The sequence below is a fragment of the Lolium perenne genome, chromosome 7, assembly GCF_019359855.2.
Source record: "Lolium perenne isolate Kyuss_39 chromosome 7, Kyuss_2.0, whole genome shotgun sequence".
In the NCBI taxonomy this organism is placed as follows: Eukaryota; Viridiplantae; Streptophyta; class Magnoliopsida; order Poales; family Poaceae; genus Lolium; species Lolium perenne.
In genome coordinates, this window is record NC_067250.2 from 188,307,313 (window position 1) to 188,328,896 (window position 21,584).

The window sequence follows — 21,584 nt, forward strand, 5'->3', positions numbered from 1 at the left end:
CTTCAGCCACGAGGATGTAACGCGGGAGTCCGCGGGCGACAGCCACGGCAGTGGCTCACTTGCTGCTGTGTCCCTTCGCTGCATCGTCATTCTTCTACGCCACGAAAAGGTCCCTCACCAGCCATCCCCTCCCCTTTCTCAGGACAGTTCATAGTTTCAGAGTTTACATTCAGCTATAAATAAAATTCATGGCCCTTTCACATTCAAATGTACACATTAATTAAAGTGATTCTAGCTTATATTTATTCAGGCTGCCTCAGCTGGCCGTGTGCTATGTACTTACATACAGTCAGCATCAGGTCATGCGTACTTGTTAGTTACTGTAGGAAATTTCCGTCAGGGCATCATCAAGACATCAACTAGACTAGGGCCGAGTCTGACTCAAATGACTAATTTTCCTTTGCACGCAACATTGAGTAAAAAATTCAGTATGCTCGAGAAAAACTACTTCTTTTTATTCATACCCACACCCATTTTGTTGTCACCTGGTAATTAATCACTTCATCAGCCATTCCCTTGCCCATTAATCTCGTGTGTATCATTCCACGAGGTAGGCACCAGATGAGGAACACCCATCTCCTTTGTGTTACTGCAATCACACAGCTGAGGTCTCACTTCTTCCAACTTCGACAGCCTCACAACAAGTTAAAAAAAAGCACCATGCCCTCCTCACAGTCTCACACACCTAGCTTGGTTCTTAATTTGATGCACACAACATGCCTACTATTCCCATGTTTGAAATTTTTGAAGATTCTATGGCTACATAATATCTGACAATTAGTACTTGCATGGCCAGACTGAGAAACTAAAAAAGTGATGAAGAGATGACACTCGGTACAACTTAAGAAAGTATAGCATTCCCTTAAATGTTCACACCATGCTTAGTTTAGACTTCATCCCAAACAGTAAAGTTTAATTGCTAAATACTGGCAATTTTCTTTTTGAGGAAATCCCATATGGGCTTTCGATACCACAGGAGCTCGACGGTGGCGCCTCAGTTGTACTTGTACCTTACCTTACATTTACTGGCTGTAGTATTAGGAAATGATGAAACTACTTGATATTTTATATGTAGAGGATTTGTTTGTTTCATTCCAATGCACTAAGTCCGTCTTCACGATACATCTAATCATTCTGATCTTCATCATTAAATGAAGGTATGATGTCCAAGCTCTAAATATGCATGCTCTGAATATTATGTAACTTACTGTTTCTAATTTGTTCAGGACTGCAGTTTGCATTCTAATTAGAATCGATAGCTCATGCACCCTGTGGTTTTGATTTGCCCTTCAGGGTACTTTAGTGTTAATATAGTATGCATTACCATGGAAGTATCACTAAGATGGTGTTATGATATGCACATTCTTATGCATAAACACACCTAGGAAGTACTAGCTGGTGATATGCTAAACACATTTGTATGCACAACGTACATCCTTTTTTTCTTCACACTTCATCTCATTATTGCTTTACTGGTGCATGTATTTTGAGCATTGAATTTTTTTGCTTTGGAATTGGTTGGTTGGTATTGAGTTGATTGCCAGTGGGCATAGGGTAGACCATCTAGCATTCAGGTAATCTTTCTGCAGGGTATTAGTTATTGAATTTGGTAGTACCGATTATTTATATTGCCATCGCTAACTGCTACTGCGATGCATATAATTATACTAAGTCAATATATATGTTGCAGCGGTCTCATATTAGTGAATACTGGCATTGAGTTTGATCAGATGAAAATTATTTCTTATTTTCCGTTTTAGTATGTTGAATGCTTCACATGACCAAGTGGGCATATCACCATGGTTTTCTTATTGTGAGCATGAGAGTAAATTGAACTCTTTCTGAGTTCATATACTTAGAATTTGTTGCAGACCAAATTAAGAGATCTAAGTCATCAATTGAATTGATGATCATGTTCCATGGCAGGCATGCACCGTCTAGCGCATTGAACCACACAGTCGATATTTGCATTAGACACCAGAATGTGCATTTTCTTATAAATGTTGGCACTGATTACTGCCAAATATTGTGGTTATGTTCGAATTGTGATTACATCATATTATTTGTAAATACTATTAAACCTAATGCTTTTTTTTTCATTCTTTATACTTCGGTTATAGCTTTTTACAGACCGGTATTTGAGGGAAAATTGTATGCTCCATTTTTTCTGTGTTCCTTCTAACAGATAAGTATGTTCCTGAATCCTCCATATTTGAGGGAGAACCGTTATGCTCCATTTGTTTGGTGTTTCTTCTAACTACTAAGTATGTTCCTGAACTCTCCAAGACGCATGCACCGTATCTGTTACCGTCGCTGCTACTGCTTATCTCTGATTATGAGAAACTTCGTTTTTAGTGATGCAAACATGAAATGTATGCTCAATGTACTATTCACTACATAAGAGTGATGACATATTTCTTGTTGCTACAACTTTGATGCTGAATTGTGAAAATATCACCAGAGTTTCTAGAAGTATATATGTTATTTCTATAATGTTAACTCATCTTCTCTTATAGAACCATGGTTATTTAGCTTGAAGACCCTTTTCTGCTGACTATAATATGATAAGAACTGATTCTGAGGTTGTTTGTTGTCCTATGACGGACATTTAATTGAGCATCCTCATACCGAAATTCCATGATAATGATGATTCTGGATTAATGATTATACTTTCCCTAATAGGAAAATTACATGACATTGGACTCTTATAAAAAAAATACAGAGATGTTGAAGAGTCCATAAAATAATTTGTTCCATATCTGCAATTTCCCTTGAGACATATGAACATTTCCTACTGTCCTTATTCTAGAGAAGTATGGTTCTCAGTTAGCGTTGCTTTTTTTTTCCTCGGAACTGGTAAGAATGATAACTTCTATCTATACCTTCTCATCCAAGTATGAAAATGATGAAATGTCGATCATTTCTACTGTAACGTGATATGTATGTTATAGCCACAAGCTGATAATAAAAGCAGATGTGATGTCTCATGCTTGAAATTTGGGTGTTGGAACCATCATGTAGTGATCTCCTTTACGCTAATACTCCTACAATTGTTATTTCTACCTTAATTTGCTATTATGAAGCTTCTTTTGTAGTATCAAACCCATTTATAGAATTATAGTTTCTAAATAGCCAGTGAATCTCTTTCAACCTTTGGTGCCATTGATGCTTTTTTTTTCTCTTGCCACCTATGTCTTAGAGTGTGCATACAATGCCACAAGTGAATACATTTTAATCTGATTCACTCCATTCTACCATGAAAGATTATAGATCACGTATGGTTACCTAGATAAAACCCAACTGAAGCCAAATGCAAAGAAAAACCGAGAACAACAAGAAATGGCGCAGCAGAGCGCGCAAGACCCTTCTAGTAGAGGAGCTATGCAGTGAAGCGCTCGGGAATAACCTATGATATATACGAATTTCTAAAAAAAATAGAAGCAAGGTAGGCAGGATAGGAGAACACCTGCAACACACATAGTCAATCACTGAAACCTTGTCAACGAACAGCGAAAAACCTGCTTCTAATCAAACCTAAGCACTCAGGGTCACACCTCAACATCTGCAAATATGTACACAGAAAAGAGAATAGTGCTCAACAACAACAATACAGGGCATGTATTTTGATTATTATGCCATTATGGTCATCACCACAAAACTAATAGCTTGAATTATCAATAGAAACGAGAAATTACCTAAAAGGTTATTTGTATCTTCTAGAGTATGTGACCTATAGACAATAAACATCCGGAAGAAGAAGAAATCAACAAAGCACGTTTAAAACTGATTTGTTGAGTGGATGGGAAAAAATATAAGTCATCTCCATGCTCCTCCATCTCAATTGACTAACATGTATCATTTTTAATATATAGCGAGACACATTAGTTTTCCATGATTCCGCCAGCTAAATCTGAGTGATATCAAAAGAATCCGCATCCATGTGCAGATGTTAATTATGCAAGTCAGTGGACATTTGAGCCATATATCATATAACACTGACCAGAAAATACAAACACACGAAATCTTTACAACTGCATATAAGTATGCGAATGAATTTCAGCATTGTATAGAAAACATGCACATGGCTTGTATAAAGGAGGAGACCTAGAGAGGATGCGAATGAATTTCAGCATTCAGCCCAACGTTGGCTGCTAACTCCAAGTTTATATAAAAACAAAAGAAGATGGCTATGATACATAATCATGACCAAACGGAAGACCAACATTTGTGTGTGAGGGTGGGGATTAGGCCGTACCTATAGTCTAGAAGGACGAATCCGGCCGTGGGCCGTCCAAGATTTGTGCGCTAAGAAGAGGGGTGGTGTGGAGGAGTCAGAACTTGGATGGCTTCCGTGCGCGACGAAGATGAGCATGGACTGGAGGCGGCGTAGCTCCGACCACCATCGTCGCATGATGAAGAGGGGGCGGCGCCGATCTCAGGCACCCACACGGTGGCCTGCCGTTTGCCCGCATGTCCTCCTCCTTGCACCGTCGGCAGTGGCTCGTTGAGCCCTCGTGCGGTGACCCGTCATGCGATAAAGAGGGGTGGCGTCGATCACAGCGACCCACGCGGTAGCGCGCCTTACTCGTGAGCTCCAGACCCGTGGTCGACATGGGTGTCACCTCCTCTTTGCTCCCTGCTCGCTGCCCCTCGTCCATGCCAACGACGGCACCGCCACTCAGCTCCCTACCGACGACCAAGCCCAGGGTGGGGCTAGTGTTTCGCACGCGCACGTAGGGCCGCGGCCGAGTACCGCAGTGGCGGGGAATCGAAAGAGGAGTAGGAGGCGGCGGTTCGGATGTGGCCAGGGAGGGGAGAGATGGGAGAGGTGGGGAATGAGAGGTGGGAGCATTGGTCGGCTCGGGACCAACGAAGCGTAAAGCGGCTGGGCCACTGTTTTGACCATCTAACAATGCTACAGCCACGCGCTGAAGGAAGCCAGAAAAAACTGCATAGGTGTTTCCCAGCCTATGTAAAAATAACTGCGGAGATGAAACTACCAAGCCCATACGTGCGAACACTACATTAATTCAGAAATAGACCTCAAAATTCTGGAGAAAAAAAAGAAGTTAGTTCCCCTTTGTCATAGTACTTATACTCGTGCTGCCATAACACATATAGAGGCCAAGCAACCAATCGACCTTAGAGGTCCAGGGCCAAGCTCGCCCTAGGAGCTGAGGCCGGCCAAGACAACTTCGTGCCTGCCTGCCTCCAGCGAGCTGCGAGCATATACTAATACTGCCGTTCGGGGAAATACACGACTGGGCAATACAACAAAGAAATACCGACAATCGGCGATCCCGGAACAGGTGCGAACCATAGACATCGCCACATCGCGATCGGGGAGGGGGGAGCATACGAGAGCTCTTCTGTCGGTTGTCGCCAGCAGCAATCGTTTTTATCTTCCTTTTCGGTTCCTTGGACAGTGCTCGACGTCGACGACCACTAAAAAACTTGAGCAATCCAAGGCACCTCCTCGTACTGCCCGGCCGTCTACCACTGCCAACTTGGCCCTCGTCTCGTCGACATGCCATCTGCCAAGATCGTCGAGGTCGCCCGCGTTGTCGTGCCAGCCACCGCCGCGCTGCCGCCTGGCGAGTCGTCGGCGCTCCTCAGGCTGTCCGCTCTGGACGCGCCGTGGCTCCTCGTACCGCTCATCCAGCGCGTGCTCATCTATGACGGCCAGCTCCCTCCCTTCGCGTCGCTCGTCGGCTCCCTCCGCGCGTCCCTCGCGGCCACGCTCGCGCGGTTCCCCCCGCTCGCCGGGAGGATCGTCTTCCTGCCGTCCACCGGCGACGCCGCCATCGACTGCTCCGGCTCCGAGCTGGACGGCGGCGTGCGGTTCTTGGTAGCCGAGATGGACGAAGCGGACGCGGAGAAACTCGCCGGCGACGCGGACCACGACGTGGACACGTTCCAGCAGCTCCTCCCGGAGCTCGCGACGAGCCCGCTCCCCGTGGAGGTGCTGGCCGTGCAGGTCACGCGGCTGCGGGGAGGCGTAGCGATCGGCGTGGCGCTGCACCACGCCGTGGTCGACGGTCGGGCGTTGTGGATGTTCCTGGAGGCGTGGGCGGCGGCCTGCCGCGGGGATGCTGTGGCGGTGGAGCCGACGTTCGACCGTGCGGCGATCGCGCTGCCCGGAGGCGAGGAGCTCACGAGGAGCACGCTGCGGAAGTACATGCCCAATCTGCCACAGGTACGCAGTAAGCTACGCTCCCTCGTATATTTTTCGAGTTCGTTCTTGCGCACACGGTTGGACTGACGATCTGACGCAAATGGTTGCTCTCGTTCTGTAACTCCAAAGAAATTTCTGAATCTTTAATAATTCCTACTCCGTATTAGTAAGAAGTACTTTCTAGCGGAAATGCACCTTGATCGATCAAATTAATGCTCTCAACCTTCAATTCGTATATCATTTGAATTTCCATGTTTCCATCCATTTGAATTTTTGAAGTGACATCATGCAATGGATTCCCAAGGAGCATTTATATTTTCAGAATAAGTAGTTTCAGTTCAGCCTATATACTAGTATGACATGAGGCATTGTCAATACACAAATAGTAACACTCCTTCCAATCTATAATAAGTGGCACCGATTTAGTGCAAAGTTAGTACTTCCTCCGATTCATATTGATTATCATTAATATAAGTGTATCTAGAATTAAAAAATTAATACATTTATATTAAAGTCAGTTAATATGGATCGAAAGAAATATAAAGTTGTAAATGATCAAGTATATATGAGGTAGTAAACAATCAAAGAAGTATATACATTCTTCTCTGAGAGGGTGTCAGTACGGAAATATTAATAACATATATTTCAAAATCAACCGGATCAAGTGCTCAGACTGTAAGCATTTCTATATTTCTCGATTATTGGCATTACACCTTTGTTCTCGAGGCGGGATATGCATTTCTATGTCAAGGCTAACGTAACATCCAAGGGTACCGTGCATGTGTCCATGTAACGTGATGACAACCTGCATGCTGTCAAATGTTTCAGTAATAGCGAATATGCTGTTACTAGTCAGACGTTTAACAGCTAGTGATTCGTCCTTGATAATATCGACCACTCTCAGAGAGGATGAAGATTTGAGACTGTATGTTCTTAACTTGCCTGAATTACTGTTACATCTAAGTCACTATTTTTATCCATTAATCAACACTAAAGTAGACACTTTTAGGCCAACTGATGTGTAACTTTAGAAGGCTAATACATATGAAACCTTGAAGAGCTAAGAATTAGCAAAAACGTTATCTGGTCCATTTAAGAAGTATCATGTCGAGAATTCTGGAAGAACAAAACAATAAAAAGGGCGTGATGTGCGAATCAATTCTTCAGACGCTCTGAACAAAGGAGATAATTCCTTGAACAAAGGAGATATATTATACTTTACCAACTTTTGTGCGTCATCGGTGGCGACATCTTCCCTGAACAAAGGAGATAATTCGTTTGATAGTGAATAAGGAAATGGATATTTAAAATTTATCCTCCATAATTCATTACTTCCATCAAAAGTAGCAAGATTATAACTATATCCTCACTCAAGGGTGCTCCACATAAGGGGATACATGAAATATATTATACTTTACAGGCACTGATATTTAAAGTACTGAAATTAATCTTTGATGTTTCTTTTCACCATAATCTCTACTACGTGGATGTTGTGTTCGTACGCGATGCTTACATCGTTAAATAGGTTTCCCAATATATGTACAGGGTCAAGCACGTACTCCCTATGTTCCATATATATATTACTTGTCACTAATTTGGATGTTACTAGATACATCTATAATATCTAACTAGGAGCAACCTACTAAACTGATTTATCTCAACATGCAAGCATGCTCACCTCAGCAAAAAAAAAATTCTTATATTAATTTTCATTGAGAAGTTCTCATAACATATTGACCATGTATAAATGGTATTGTTGTATTTTGTCTTGCGAATAATTTTGTTTCATATGTATTTAAAATAATTTTGTAGAAAGTGTAAGTGATAATAGTAAAATATGTGCATCAAAAATTTGAAAAACTCAACTGTGTATTAAAGTTTAGAGTGAATTACATAAAACTACCACAATTCGGCTAGGGTAACACTCTTTTGCTATAAGAAATTTGCAAAAATCTATCAGTTCTGGAACGTGTCATTACAAATTGCACGGATACCCATCTAACATCATTTTAATAGCATCCGTGACTGGTTGGATAAGGGCTGAGTTGGAAGCACATCTCGAGATGGAGCTGAGGTGGACGTGGGCATGTTGGATAATTAGGCACAATTTCCATGATTAATTCAGAAAATTAAGCATGACAACAACAACTAGTAATATGTGAAACTCGAACATAATAGATGCATTGATCAACATGAACACTAGTAGGGCATATGATACAACAACCATCACTAAATAGATCGGGACATGTACCGATCTGGTGGTGGTGGTGGAGGTGTAGCAGTCGTTATCGCAGCAGTAATATTGTTGATAACTATGTTGGTGAAGAGGGGTCGAAGTAGACGGTGTTGAAGACGACAGTGGGCAACACTTCTTGACTTGGACGGAAGACGACCCGTGATGACGAGCTTGAACTGTCGCACAAATGGCTTCTCAAAAACCTAATTCGCCCTCTCCCCTACATGATTGCAAAGGCATGCGGGATGGAGTAGGCTACTATGGCGGCGCAAGCAGAGAGGTGGAAAACCCTAACTCGTGTATCAGATATGTTTTTGCGGTAGCCGAGCAATAGATTATATAGGCTCAGGAAACCTTAGGCAACATAGGCCACGCATCGAGTTGGTTATAGATAGACCACGATCCGAGAGCGACCTGAACCGACTAACTGCGACACGTCCATTTAGGACTCTAGTTTTCCTGAACTGCAGAAAAAAGAAAGTCTCGGCTCCAGGCTCAATCAACTCAACATGAGCGCGGCACGCGGGTGCATCGTGTGGAGTCGAGATGAGCGGACGAGAATGAGGGGAGTGCGCGTGTACCACTCCTCATCTCACTCACTTAGAGCATCTCCAACAGAGGCGCAATATTTCGGCGCTGCAAAACGTGCTTCGCGCGCGTTCCAAACGCTTAGCACGCGCTGCGCCGAATTCTCCTCCACCAGATGCTCTATTTCGCATCGCGTGTGGCCCGCTGGAGAAGTGCCCGCAACGGAAGCGCTATTTTACAGCGCCACAAACACATTTTAACGGTACCTAGGCTTAACAGAAGATCTAAAAATACATTGAAAATACATTGAAAATACATTGAAAATAAATAAAGAGTACTTCTAGCTGCTAGTTCTACTCATTGTCGGAGGTGGTCTCAGTCCAAATGTCGTCCACCTATCATCATCGTCGCCTCAAGTCGTATTGGGGTTGACTAGCTCTCGCTCGGCAATATCCCAACGGAGGCACCGGTCTGCCCTCCTATGTGCCCTTATGTCATTGAAGAACGCCGCCTCGTCGATGATGTCGCTCGGGAACTGAACCCTCGACCGGCGCATCAGCTCCTCGTCGTGCTCGGCAATGCCGAGCCGGCGTTGCGCCTAGCGGTGGCTGTGACAATCCTCATCGTCGAGGAGGCGCGGAGGTGGCGCGAGGAACTCGGCCTCCTCGAGCAACTCCACGTCCAGAAAGTTGAGGTCGCGCCGCGGGCGCCGGAATCGCCACACGACCACAACGTAAGCGCGCGACGCTAGCTCCGACGCGTCGTACATGTCGAGTGTGATGCGGAAGGAGCCGACGTGGAGCTAGGCATAGTACGTGTCGTTGGGCCGCGCCCGGACGCCATCGAAGCCGGACGACCCGCGGTGACGCGGCGGCATCCCGACGGCAAAGGAGAAGCGGTGGCGGCGCGTGGGAGAGCGGAGGCGTTGGCGCGTGGCGAGAAAAAGCGGCGGGTGGAAATTTTCTTGCGGTTGGTGTGCGCGCGTTTGACGACCTTTATAGTGTGCGCGCTAGCCGGCACTGCCATATTTGCGTGCGAGATATCGCGATAGCGCGCGGGAAAAGATTCTTTTTCCCGCGCCGGTTTGGTGCCTCCTCTGGAGGAGCACAGGAGCGTTCGCGCGCGCTATTTGGTGGTTCAAACGTGATAGCGCGCCGTTTCCGCCACTGTTGGAGATGCTCTTATAATAGTGGTGGAACAACATACCTTATAAGGTGGTCTAACTTCTTTCCAATTTTTCATGTGGGACTAAACTTCCCACCTCTTGTCATTCCCTTTTAAGCTGCCACCAACTTGGACTCAAACTCACATGGGCTGACACATATGTGGGCTTTGAGATTTAATTATGGGAAATCTGAAATACTACATGGGCAAAGTTTTTATCCCAATATTTCAACAGGGACCTCATGTCAGCCCTATTCTTCCCCCTTCTCCTTCGCATGCCAGGCCCCTTTTCTTCTTTTCCATCCTAACTTCTTATTCCTCCGCATGTCTCTCCCTGCCAAAATCTGGTGAACTGGAAGATCAAAGCGCGATCCTCAGGCCTCCACCGTCGTTCACCGTGCTTTGGGTGTCTCTGCCCCTCTCCTTCCATATCGACCTTGAGTCCCCACCGCCGCCACAAGCTAGAGTCATAGGTCCCGCCACCCACGACCATGCGGGGCGGCCATACAACGTGCGTTGGAGCACGAGAGCATGCAGATCTAGGAGAGCATGATATTCTGCGTGGAATGAGCAGCGCACGCCCCTACAGTCACTGAAGATGGCGTCGGGGAACTTCCAAAAGGCGGCAAACATCTGCGCTCGATGACATCTTGGTATGTAGCCCACGGTGATGAGGCGAAGGGTCCATGAGGACTAGGAACTCACCCCCGTGCTTCTGACAAGGTCGACAAAGGTCAGGAAGGACATAGAGATCGACGACGAGCTCGGTCGGAGCGGAGGAAGACGACGGTCCGGTTGTCGGTTTGTGGCGGCTTGGCTCGATTCGTTCGATGGGGAGGATGCGGAACACTCGTCGGAGTCGATGCAAAGGCCGGATGGGCGTGGGGTGGTCAGCCTCGGTGACGCCACCAAGCAGCGGCGATGTTGGTGGCAATCTCGGGAGCCCTTGAGGAGTGACATGCAGGGGAGTGATGGAGGATGCGGTGAAGCGTTGGAATGGTAGAGGAGAGCTAGGGCAACGTCATAGGCTTGACCCTATCCCTGAAATACAATTGTCTCCGGGGAACTGCGGCGGTGGAGAGGAGAGAGAAGGGAGGAGGAAGAAGAGAGGAAAATATGGAGTTGACAGGTGGGCCCCACATCCACATCAACTCATATTTCACGTGGGCTGCCAACTCGGCACTTACAAATGGGCTCTACGGTCAAATTCCGAATTAGAGTTGTGTCAAATGTCTATAAGTGCGACTTGTAACGCTCCGCTCTACCTTAAACTTGTTGCATTTTTCCAAAAGGTAGCAAAAGTGGTACTAACTTGTTACCCCAGCAGTAAATTGAATTGTGATTGTGATACTTTCAGGTAATTTACTCTAGAGTTTAGGACCGAAGTAGAGAACCTCAGGTTAGGTAGTTATGAGAGTGGTTGTACCTCTAGCCCACTAAAGTTAAAATCCCAGGTTTAACATCTGTGTATTATAAAGGCTGAATATTTATCCAGTGGGAGGCGATGTTTCCGTCGACAGTGAGGCGTATGTGGTGACTTCGTCAATTTCAAGATCCAATCCATCGGCTCAGTCTTCTGGAGATGCTCATAGGGGTAGGTTCTGCGTGTGTACGTTCATAGAAGTGTGTGTATGCGCATGTATGTGAGCATCTGCGTTTGTACTGCGTTTCTCAAAAAAAAATAGAACTGAAGGAGGAACTAGTTGATTTTTTTTACAACGAATTTGTTAGTCATCGGGGCACTTGATCCACTGCTAGTTTAGCAAAATGGTGACTAGAAATTTAACCAAACCAAAGAACAATTTATGATCCCTCTCGCAAAACTTTTAGATTGTTTATGATACAAATATAACCAGTAAACATGTTATTTTAAGAGTTGTCTCTAAATACAAAGTTGATCTGTATAATGCAGCGCATCCGTTAATCGATTGCCAAGTAGCAAAAGTTCCTCTCTAATATGTACCTCAGCAGATAATACTTTTCCCGCTTCCCGCTTCCGCTGACACTCCCAGGTGCCATGCAGGTAGCGCCGTTCCCCGCCGGCCCTATCGTCCCCCGCCGTACTTTCACCGTCGCCGAGGAACGCATCGGCAGCCTGAAGCAGCGCATCGGCCAATTCATTCGCCCAACACACGAGTCATCCGCGAAGGCCGCGCGGCCACCGTCCAGCTTCGTGGCCGTGACGGCGCTCGCCTGGGTGTCGTACGTCCAGTCCAAGCAGCACGCCGCCGCCATCTCCGCCGACCAGGACGTGTACCTCTACTTCTTCTTCGACATCCGCGGGCGCCGCGGCATCGTCCCGCCGGTGAGCGAGAGCTACTTCGGGACGTGCGTTACCGGGTGCCTCGTCAAGGCCAAGGCGGGGGACCTCCTCGCCGAGGACGGGATCGCCACCGCGGCGGCGGCGGTGCAGGGTGAGGTCCGGCGAGCGGTGGAGGACCCGCTGGCCAACTGGGACTGGATTGCCCTGGCGGCTTCGACATTGTCTCGGGATACCGCGCTGGTGAGCATCAGCGGTTCGACGCGGTTCCCGGCCTACGAGGTGGCCGACTTCGGATGGGGGCCGATGGGCAGGACGGAGCTGGTCACCATGAACAGCGCCGGCCAGGTGGTGCTCGTCGCTGCCAAGGGCGGCGGTGGCGGCGTACAGGCGTCCGTCTGCATGCACCCGGATCACATGGAGGCATTCGACAAGCACTTTACTAACTCCTTCGATTAACTAATTTATGTGTACCACGAGACTGCATGCAGATGATCAAATCAACCGCTCTGCTCCCCGGCGGCACGAGTTGGAAGTACAATGCTCGGATACGTGTTTCGCTAAATAATACTGTTGGAATTGAGAAACTAATCGTTGAAGCAGATTTCGAGATTGCAACATCGCCTCCTCTCCGTGATTCGCTAATTCGGTCTCTTTTCAGTCCGAAACAAATGGCTGGTGCTAATTTGTGGCTGGGTATAGAAGACTAAATGAATGGCTAGGACTCTTGATTCAAAGAATTGTTACATTGATTTTTGGAGGATTTCAGTCTTAAAATAAACTCATGTTAGTTCTAGGTCAATCGAGAATTAAGTTAGTTCTAGATCGACTCTGTCACTATTGGATTTGCATCGTAATTTGTACACATGACAATTACACATGGATATGACGTGTTCCATACCTTTCTCTCAACTGTACATGAAATTGGGTGACCGTGAATTAAGTTAGTTCTAGATCGACCAAGAGCTAGTCGTGTCCTTAAACACAATTCCTATTGGGTGACCTTGTTTGAATTATATTAACTTTTCCTAAGGAAATTTCCAACTGAGTTTTCAACTGTTTCCTAAGAGTTTTATAGAAAAAATTCCATTCAAACATTCTTTTTTCCAAATAATAATTTAACTTTTCTTTGATGCAATCGAACAAAGCTTGATGTAAATAAAATCTTGGAGGAGTCAAGTGGACATGAAAAATAGTTTCTCCCCTGTTGCCCGTGTTTTTTTTTTATATTGTCAAATCAAAGAGCCCATGCTGGTGTCCGGGATAAAAGGTCGCTGGTAAGGCATCCGACATAACTTCATCTCATACTACCAGCGATGAGAGTTTTCCTATGCCCTTTTTTCGAGGACAACAAGCGCTCATATTTTCAATTCTTTCCGATGCATCGTCGCTACCACAGTTCCATGATGAAGTCGGCGCTTGTCCATTTTTTTTTTTTATGGAGGCAAAAACTTTGCATCGTGTCATTAATTAAGAAGTTTATGGAACAAGTTACAGTTTTCTATATGTCATGGGAGAAAATCAAGGTTTAAAATAGCGTCGGTCTCCTTCAAACGCTATGGACGCTATATCGTGCTAATTTCGTGCTATATTTTAAATAGCGTTTTGAAAAAATATATTAAATATAGTCTAAAAATAAAGGATTTCGCTAAAAAGGTTTGATATTTAGTCCAAAAAATGACTGAATCATACATACATAATCACATATAACAAATAGATCTCTAATTTTTCAGAAGGCTAACATCAGTATTCCACAAGGCAACAACATAATATAATTTTTTTATTAAGAATTATCAGCATTAGCGATATTAAGTTCTAATCTAGAAAAGGAACCGACATATTGTAGTTCATCACCACGAAAAAGTGAAAGCAACTTAGATTGAAAAAATAGCACGCTAATGCTATGAAGTTTTAGCACGATATATCATGCTATTTCACAAATAGCGCCATAGCGAGCAAAATTACTAAAATTTAGCGTAGACCCTCTAAATATGCTATTGCGTGGCATTAGCGGAGAAATAGCGCGCTATTTTAAACCTTGGAGAAAATACCCATCCCATTTTACACAAACCTACTCTCGCGGCAAAAGTTTACACAAGTGTTTTGCATCCTCGGTCACCCAATTTCTTGCTTCTTCCTTGATCTTCGCGGCAAAGAAAGAAGTGTGCCAAAAAAAACCTCGCAGTTCTTTCTTTTGAAATCTCCTAAGTGACCAACATAACAAGAGAGGTGATGCTTTTGCGTCGGCGACCAACTCCGAGGACAAGGGAGTGCCAGCAATCATGAACCGAGGTGATGGAGGCCCATGGGTTGGTCGTGATCTCCGGAGCTCTGACTCAAGCCTTTATGTTTTCCAAGATCCTAAGCAAGTATCAGCATTGGAGCAAAATATGCACCACGCTCTTAGGAGCTTGCTTACAGAGTTGGCAAAGTTCACACTTTGGCCTATCTCTCTTCGCAAACCTGCCTGTTGTAGTACGCTGTCCACACCTGGTTGTGATAGAAATGGCCTCAGCTCCAATAAACTGGATATTGATGCCGACTTGGAGGTATATTTGCCCAAGCACTTTTCCTTTTCTTTCAGAACACACAACATTTTTATTAAGATCGGAAGTGAATATTTACAGGAGTTTGTTGTTTTTCTACTAGACTAGATTGAAAATTCAGTAGATGACTGCCACATGTAGATGACAATTTAACAGGGTGCAGTGGAAAATATATGTAGACGAATAAGGAGAATTCTTATAAAACGGAGCAGATTTCCCAAATATACACATGTCGGCACAGTTTGTAGCAGTGCGAAAATGTTAAGAATAAACAATACCTAATACACGGGCAAAGAATAATTGTTCACCCTACACCGAAATAGGAGCATTAAAATGCCAAACACAACACGGACAAGCATAGGTTTTGACGGAAAGAGTACCTCACTAGTCGACCAAAGGCACTTGTGGTGATGCAGAGGTCTCTACACCGAGGCCAGCATAGGTTGAGCCTAGGCATGTACGGTAAAGCCACGTACAATGGGGTGTGCTTACGGAAAGGTGCCAGTATCTTCCTTCTGTAAATAAGCATTAGTGTCTAAATAAAACACGGGTGATTTTTCTAAGCATCTCTTTAAGCACCTTGCATTGTACATACCCAAATTATCTCTTACTGACGTAAATTCATGAGACAATAATGAGGACAAAACAGTTGATTACCTTGATTTGTAAACTCTGAATATTTAAAACTTCACAATAAAAACGGTTGTGTGCATCACTTTGATGCAGAAGCTAGAGCAATGCTCCCCATTTCGGAAAAAAAATGCAAAGTATAAAATAGTTATTCTAGTTCGCCAAAAGAGAAATACTAGTTAATGTTAGAGGTAGCCGGCCTTGTGCTGCAGGCGGAACGTCGCCAACTCCGTCTCTCTATCATCCAGATTTTGTCACATCTCTTTTGTTTTGAGCACCTCTGACCATGTGACGCCATTAACCGTCTCAGTAACTGGTCCTCCGGATGGCAGAAGCGCCAATGACCGTCGTCGGCGTCGCAACAACATTTATCTGTAGCAAAGTTTAAACTTCAAAACAGCTCACTTGTATAAAGTGAAATGTGAGCGAACAGTTTACCTTCGGATCTTGGCAGATCGAACTGCTAGGCGGGCGTCATTTCTTTGATTAATTTATCAGTGGCATCGTCGCTGTGTGCCTTTGGTTTGTACGTAGGCGACTATAGACGGCTATTTTGGACATGGAGGGCGACATGGGCATCTGAGACATCCGTCTTTTGTTGTCGCCCAATATACTCCATCTTGCTCTCTCTGTCTCTCATAGTATATGAGGCAGTGTCCTTCTTTCTCTTCTTGTTGCTAAACTTGGTATTGGCGTGCCACTTTTTAATCTTCTGAATGAAAAATTTCTAACCCATCATCTCTTGGAACCAAAATATATTTAAAAAAATGAGCACATGGAACCAACTTTTAGGTGCTTGCCCGCAGATTATTTGTGCTGCCCAGCACATTGCCTAACCCTCCTAGCTACTCCATCTGCTACACGCTAGAGCTATGGAAGCAGCAGATGAGGAGAGGCCTCTGCTTCATCTCCTACCCCATCTTCAGGTATCACCTACTCTTTTTCTTCTTTTCTCACACATGTGAAGAACAGAAGTAATTCAGTTCGTCTCAGTTCTCTTCGAAGATTCACAGTTTCAGATCCCAAACTCAATATCTGTGTACTGTACTATAGGATGGAAGTTCTGAATATGCCAGCGATGGATCAGTTGATATCAACAAACAGCCTGCTCTGAAGCGAAATACAGGCAATTGGAGGGCATGCTACATGATTTTAGGTAATATACCAGACAGAAGTTCAGGCAAACTGCTCCTGTTCTTCTCTTCTTTCCTTGCGGGCTAACCACTTGAACACATCCTAGGTGTTGAGTTCTGCGAATGTGTGGCCTTCTTTGCGATTGCGAAGAACTTGGTAACGTACCTCACCACTGTGCTCCACGAAAGCAAAGTCACTGCCGCACGGAATGTTTCTGCCTGGGTCGGTGCCAGCTTCCTCACGCCACTTATTGGAGCCTTCTTGGCTGACACTTATCTGGGAAGATACTGGACGATAGTTGTTTCCCTCCCAGTCTGCACCGTTGTAAGTGTAACACAGCTAGCAAACCTTATTTCAACTGTGTGATACCTGCATCTCTGAACAATTCCAGTTTGTCAGGGAATGCTGGTTCTCACAGTTTCAGCATCAGTCCCAACATCTTACTACCGTGCTGGTGTTCATCATATCGTGGTCTACCTGGGACTCTATCTTGCTGCATTCGGGAGCGGCGGTATCAAGCCCTGTGCACCAGCTTTTGGGGCCGACCAGTTTGATATTGGGGACCCAATGGAACTAGCTAAGAAGGGTTCCTTCTTCAACTGGTACTACTTCTTGATAAACCTCTGCTCGCTTCTGTCAAGCACCGTGCTTGTCTGGTTGCAGGACAATGTTGGGTGGGGGGTCAGCTTTGCAATCCCAACGGTGCTCATGGTCTTGGGCCTCGCAGTATTTGTTAGCGGCTCGAGGGTGTACAGGTTTAGGAAACTGGGAAAAAGCCCATTTATAAGTCTCTGTCAGGTGATGGTTGCGGCTGCCCGGCAGTGGCGTGTGGAATTGCCAGATGATAACTCGCTTTTGTCCAGGGACATGTTGCCCTGGTCTGATTCTTTCAACGGCAATGGTTTGTCCTATGGCAAACTACATTGGAGGTCCGAAAAGCTGATGATCAGCGATGGAGCCGCGTCGAGCTCAGGTGAAGAGGTGATCTGCCCATTTTTTCCTTGGTGGCTGCTACGGTGGTGCCAAAGAAGATGGATAGGCGTTGGTTTGTCACATAGGTTTATCCTATCTTTCCAGATCTGTAAGATCGGTGTATACGTACTTTGTATCTCGTCTTTTATTTATCAATGAGAATCGTATTACCATGCAAAAAAAAAAAAGATGATAACTCGCTTTTGTATGAGCTGACCAGATCGTCACCAGAAGCTGAATCAAGCCATAAAATTCAGCATACAAATCAATTCAGGTACAGTTAATGACTTAATGCACAATACATGTCAACTTATGGTCAATTTTGGCATTTGAAAACAATTCACTTTCATTGAGCAATTGCATCTTTGGTACGAAAAACAATAATTTACTTGCGAGTTGTGTCATCTTTAGTAGTGAAAACAAGTTTGCTATTGAACCATATGTAGAAAATATATCTATGATTAAAATGCTCTTACGTCTTATGGCTATATGATTGCAATCTTCAGATTCCTTGACAAGGCTGCCATTGTCCTGCCCCCATCAGACAAAACATGCACGGTGTTGCCGACGTGTTCATGGAAGCTCTGCACTGTCACCCAAGTTGAGGAGCTGAAGATACTGCTACGGATGTTTCCCATATGGGCATCTTTCGTGATCTTCTATGCAGTCTCTGGGCAGTTGACATCAACGTTTATCGAGCAGGGAATGGTCATGGACAAGCGTGTTGGCCCTTTTGCAATCCCACCTGCTTCCCTCTCTATCTTTGGAGTGTTCAGTGTCCTCATCTGGGTGCCCATCTACGAAACTGTGTTAGTGCCACTCGCACGGCGTTATACTAGCAATGAAAAAGGCTTCTCACAAACACAGCGCCTTGGAATTGGCTTTGCAATGTCAATGCTGACCATGGTCTACTCTGCATTGCTCGAGATGAAGAGGCTGGCGATCGCACAAGCCAGCAGCCTGGAAGATCAGAATGTTCCTGTGCCAATGAGCATTCTGTGGCAAGCACCATCATATGTACTGCATGGTGCAAGTGAGGTTTTCGCCGGAATTGGCATGACGGAGTTCTTTTATGATCAGGCCCCATATTCCATGAAGAGCCTCTGTGCAGCACTGGCGCAGCTTGCAATTGCCTCTGGATCTTACTTCAACACGCTCGTGTTTGGTGTTGTCGCAGTGGCCACGACACGTGGTGGGGCACCTGGGTGGATCCCAGACAACCTGAACGAAGGGCATTTGGACTACTTCTTCTGGATGATGGCTGCTCTTAGCATACTGAATCTGGCACAGTTTATGCACTACTCCTTGCGGTATAGAGAGAAGACAACTTCTTGACCCAAAATAGTGGAGACTCGCCATGAGCTTAAATCTTTTCTATTATACCACAATATAAAAATATTCTGACGCATTTTGTGTGTATGGTGCACAGCATTTGTAACTCCATCACCATCGTAATGATAGATAATGTGATCTAAGAGTTTATCGTCATATATATAATTGTGTCCTGTTTTCCTAATATTTGATGGTATTTGAACTATTATCTTACTACATATCGTCAAACACATGCGATGATATACCAGTTAAGGATTTAGGATGAAATGAAAAGGCAAAAGGATTTCCAGAGCCATTTTAATATTTGAATTTATACAAGAATCAATAACATAAATAAAGAGAGGTCTGAAGAATCTACTCACATCCAATGCAACGCCCCAACAGCAAAGGAGCTAATCCTTTTGAGAGCAAAGATGCAGAGGGGTGACTGAAATTACCATGATTCATCTGCAAGGTCGTGGGGCAGAGATGGTCCATGAGGAACCAGACTGGCAGGCTCGACCCTCCTTTACAAAATACAACGGAGTAGGATGGCACTCCTCTCCTCCTGGTGTGGGCCTCGACATACTGCAGCCGGTGCAAGAATACTTCTGCCAACAATCCCTGCACTTATATGCCATTAGGATCTGTCAAAGTGCAACGCCAAGCCAGGAGGAGAAACCGAGAAAAAAATAATGTGTTGGTCATGCCGACACACCCTCAAAAGAACATTCAGGTCAAATGAGAGAACTATAAATTTAAGAGATCATTACAAGATGTTTTGTTTCAATAAAGGTGGTCGAATTGGGAGGTTCTTGTAATAGAATGATCTGATGGCCCTCAATCATTTGAGGACATAACACCATGTCAGGGCTGCTTTCACAGTCAATTGCAGGACAACAGAAATAAGAAGTAGCACAACAGAGCATCACGAAAGTCTTTAATTATTTTCCTACATCATAAAAATTTGTCTATTTCAGAACATATACTGTCAATTTAGTAGCAGAATAATTTTTCAACACAATCTAGTAGCAAATTTATTTTTTCGGTGCACTGATAAGATAACTAGTCCCTGGGACTTACAACCTAGAGGCGTGTTCTACAGAGCTCATTTGCAGACATACCTTGACAACAGATTGTGCTAAAACTACCATTAATAAGGAGAATAGATTCAGAAATATCCCAATGATCGTTCTCTAGTTACCTGGTCGTCAGATGCAACTTTTATCTGCCTGTCCTGTGATCCTGTCTCAAGCGCTAAACCGTGCCTAGGCAAATCGACGAACAGGTTCCGTGCGTTCTACGGAAAGGGCAGAAGGCACCGGCGTACGAGAGAAACGATGGCCACTGAATTGGCATCAGGGGCGGGGTGGCAGTGATACTGATCACGCGCGTTGGCTGCTGCAAAGACCGTGGCAACCAGCGCTTATCACCGAGGTGGAAGTGGCGGCGGCGGGGACAAGCGCGAGGCTGGATACCTGCGTGCAGGAACCGCCAGTGCGGCGGCGGCGAGGCTGGTTCGCGCGGTGGCCGCGTGGGCCGGTTCGCATGGAACAAACTACTTAACCGATCAGCGACATTTCTTTACCAAAAGGGGAAATACACGGGGCAATACTGAGAAGTTCATACTGGAAATTGCAAAGGAAAACAGTGGATATCAGGCTCAAACAAACGCATAAATAAACTACTGTACATATTCAGCGGCACTTCTGATAAACATTGGCAATAGAGACTTGCTTATGTTGTATACGGATGGATATTCCTAATACAAAAACCTATCTCCAAGCCACGTGCTCCCAAAAGTGGGTATCAATAACTTTTCCAACCAAAATGAACCCCTAATAAGGCCTCAACCCATCTTTATCCCGGTGGCGTTACTAGAAAGGTGAACCTCTAGTTTTGGTTGTCACTAGTGAAAACATTTTGGAGTTATGAAATTTGTAGCAAAGTAACTCTTGTCAAACACCTTCCTCATTCAACATCTTAAACAAGCATTTACTTATGGTTTCTAGGTCAATACATCAATTTCTAGCCCCTGGTCTTTAAATTAGCCACTAAATAATGTTCCACTTAGTTTCTCGAAACAGGCTTCCGGCCGCCCTCTTTATAAGTAAAGCCACATAAGGTCGAACCGATACAAGGTTATGAGGAGAACCTCTTACACATCAGATCAAAGATAGATAAAAGAACAAGAAGAACTTAAACTTTCCACCCAAAGCCCTAATGCGTAGAAGGTGCCATCAAAGCCGCTCCCAAGAGAGTAACGACACCCGCAGGCATCGCCGACGTTGGCGTCGAAACGCGGAGCTTTGGTCCGGAAAAACCTTCGCCCACGCTCGTAATCGGTCTATGCTTTGTCCCCTAGCTTGGGCTTCGAAACGTGATCCGGGAGATGACATTGCCTAAGGTTCTCCATCATTAGGGACCCCCGTTGTTTCCTCCTTGTCACCCATGTCACCAAAGGACATGACCATCGCCACGTCGCCCACCGTAGAGCCGTCCCCGTGATCCACCTTCTAGGGCCACCACCCCGATGTTCGTGGGCTCAAGAAACGATAGGCAACACGGGTGGGTCAGCGAAGGAACAACCGTCGAACATGGCCACGGAGCAGCCCATCAAAGGGGTCC

General features: G+C 45.1%; 2 protein-coding genes and 2 long non-coding RNA genes across 4 annotated transcripts; 2 read left to right on the forward strand and 2 right to left on the reverse strand.

Moving 5' to 3' along the window:
• Window positions 1-5,399: 5,399 nt before the first annotated feature.
• On the forward strand, window positions 5,400-12,981 carry LOC127326244 (malonyl-CoA:anthocyanidin 5-O-glucoside-6''-O-malonyltransferase). Its single transcript, XM_051353102.2, has 2 exons — window positions 5,400-6,196; window positions 12,127-12,981. The coding sequence occupies exons 1-2, from the start codon at window positions 5,528-5,530 to the stop codon at window positions 12,820-12,822; spliced, it is 1,365 nt and encodes a 454-aa protein (XP_051209062.1). The 5' UTR covers window positions 5,400-5,527; the 3' UTR covers window positions 12,823-12,981.
• A 2,567-nt stretch (window positions 12,982-15,548) lies between these two features.
• Window positions 15,549-16,796, reverse strand: LOC139833378 (uncharacterized). Its single transcript, XR_011749037.1, has 2 exons — window positions 15,978-16,796; window positions 15,549-15,911 (listed from the first exon to the last, which is right to left on the reverse strand). It is a non-coding gene; the product is annotated as an uncharacterized lncRNA (long non-coding RNA).
• Window positions 16,396-18,980, forward strand: LOC127326229 (protein NRT1/ PTR FAMILY 8.3). The gene is made up of 6 exons (XM_071823647.1): window positions 16,396-16,465; window positions 16,593-16,695; window positions 16,780-16,997; window positions 17,073-17,514; window positions 17,826-17,919; window positions 18,152-18,980. The coding sequence occupies exons 1-6, from the start codon at window positions 16,412-16,414 to the stop codon at window positions 18,978-18,980; spliced, it is 1,740 nt and encodes a 579-aa protein (XP_071679748.1). The 5' UTR covers window positions 16,396-16,411.
• Window positions 17,833-20,580, reverse strand: LOC139833377 (uncharacterized). The gene is made up of 3 exons (XR_011749036.1): window positions 20,161-20,580; window positions 18,122-19,580; window positions 17,833-17,879 (listed from the first exon to the last, which is right to left on the reverse strand). It is a non-coding gene; the product is annotated as an uncharacterized lncRNA (long non-coding RNA).
• Between the last annotated feature and the right edge of the window lie 1,004 nt (window positions 20,581-21,584).

Excerpts from the sequence above, each read along its gene's own strand:
- LOC127326229 (XM_071823647.1), top strand. The coding sequence starts at position 16,412 with ATGGAAGCAGCAGATGAGGAGAGGCCTCTGCTTCATCTCCTACCCCAT. Across the intron at positions 17,515-17,825 it reads GTGGCGTGTGGAATTGCCAG|AAAAAAAAGATGATAACTCG; the intron begins ATGATAACTCGC and ends TACCATGCAAAA. Across the intron at positions 17,920-18,151 it reads CAGCATACAAATCAATTCAG|ATTCCTTGACAAGGCTGCCA; the intron begins GTACAGTTAATG and ends TGCAATCTTCAG.
- LOC127326244 (XM_051353102.2), top strand. The coding sequence starts at position 5,528 with ATGCCATCTGCCAAGATCGTCGAGGTCGCCCGCGTTGTCGTGCCAGCC. Across the intron at positions 6,197-12,126 it reads ACATGCCCAATCTGCCACAG|GTAGCGCCGTTCCCCGCCGG; the intron begins GTACGCAGTAAG and ends GGTGCCATGCAG.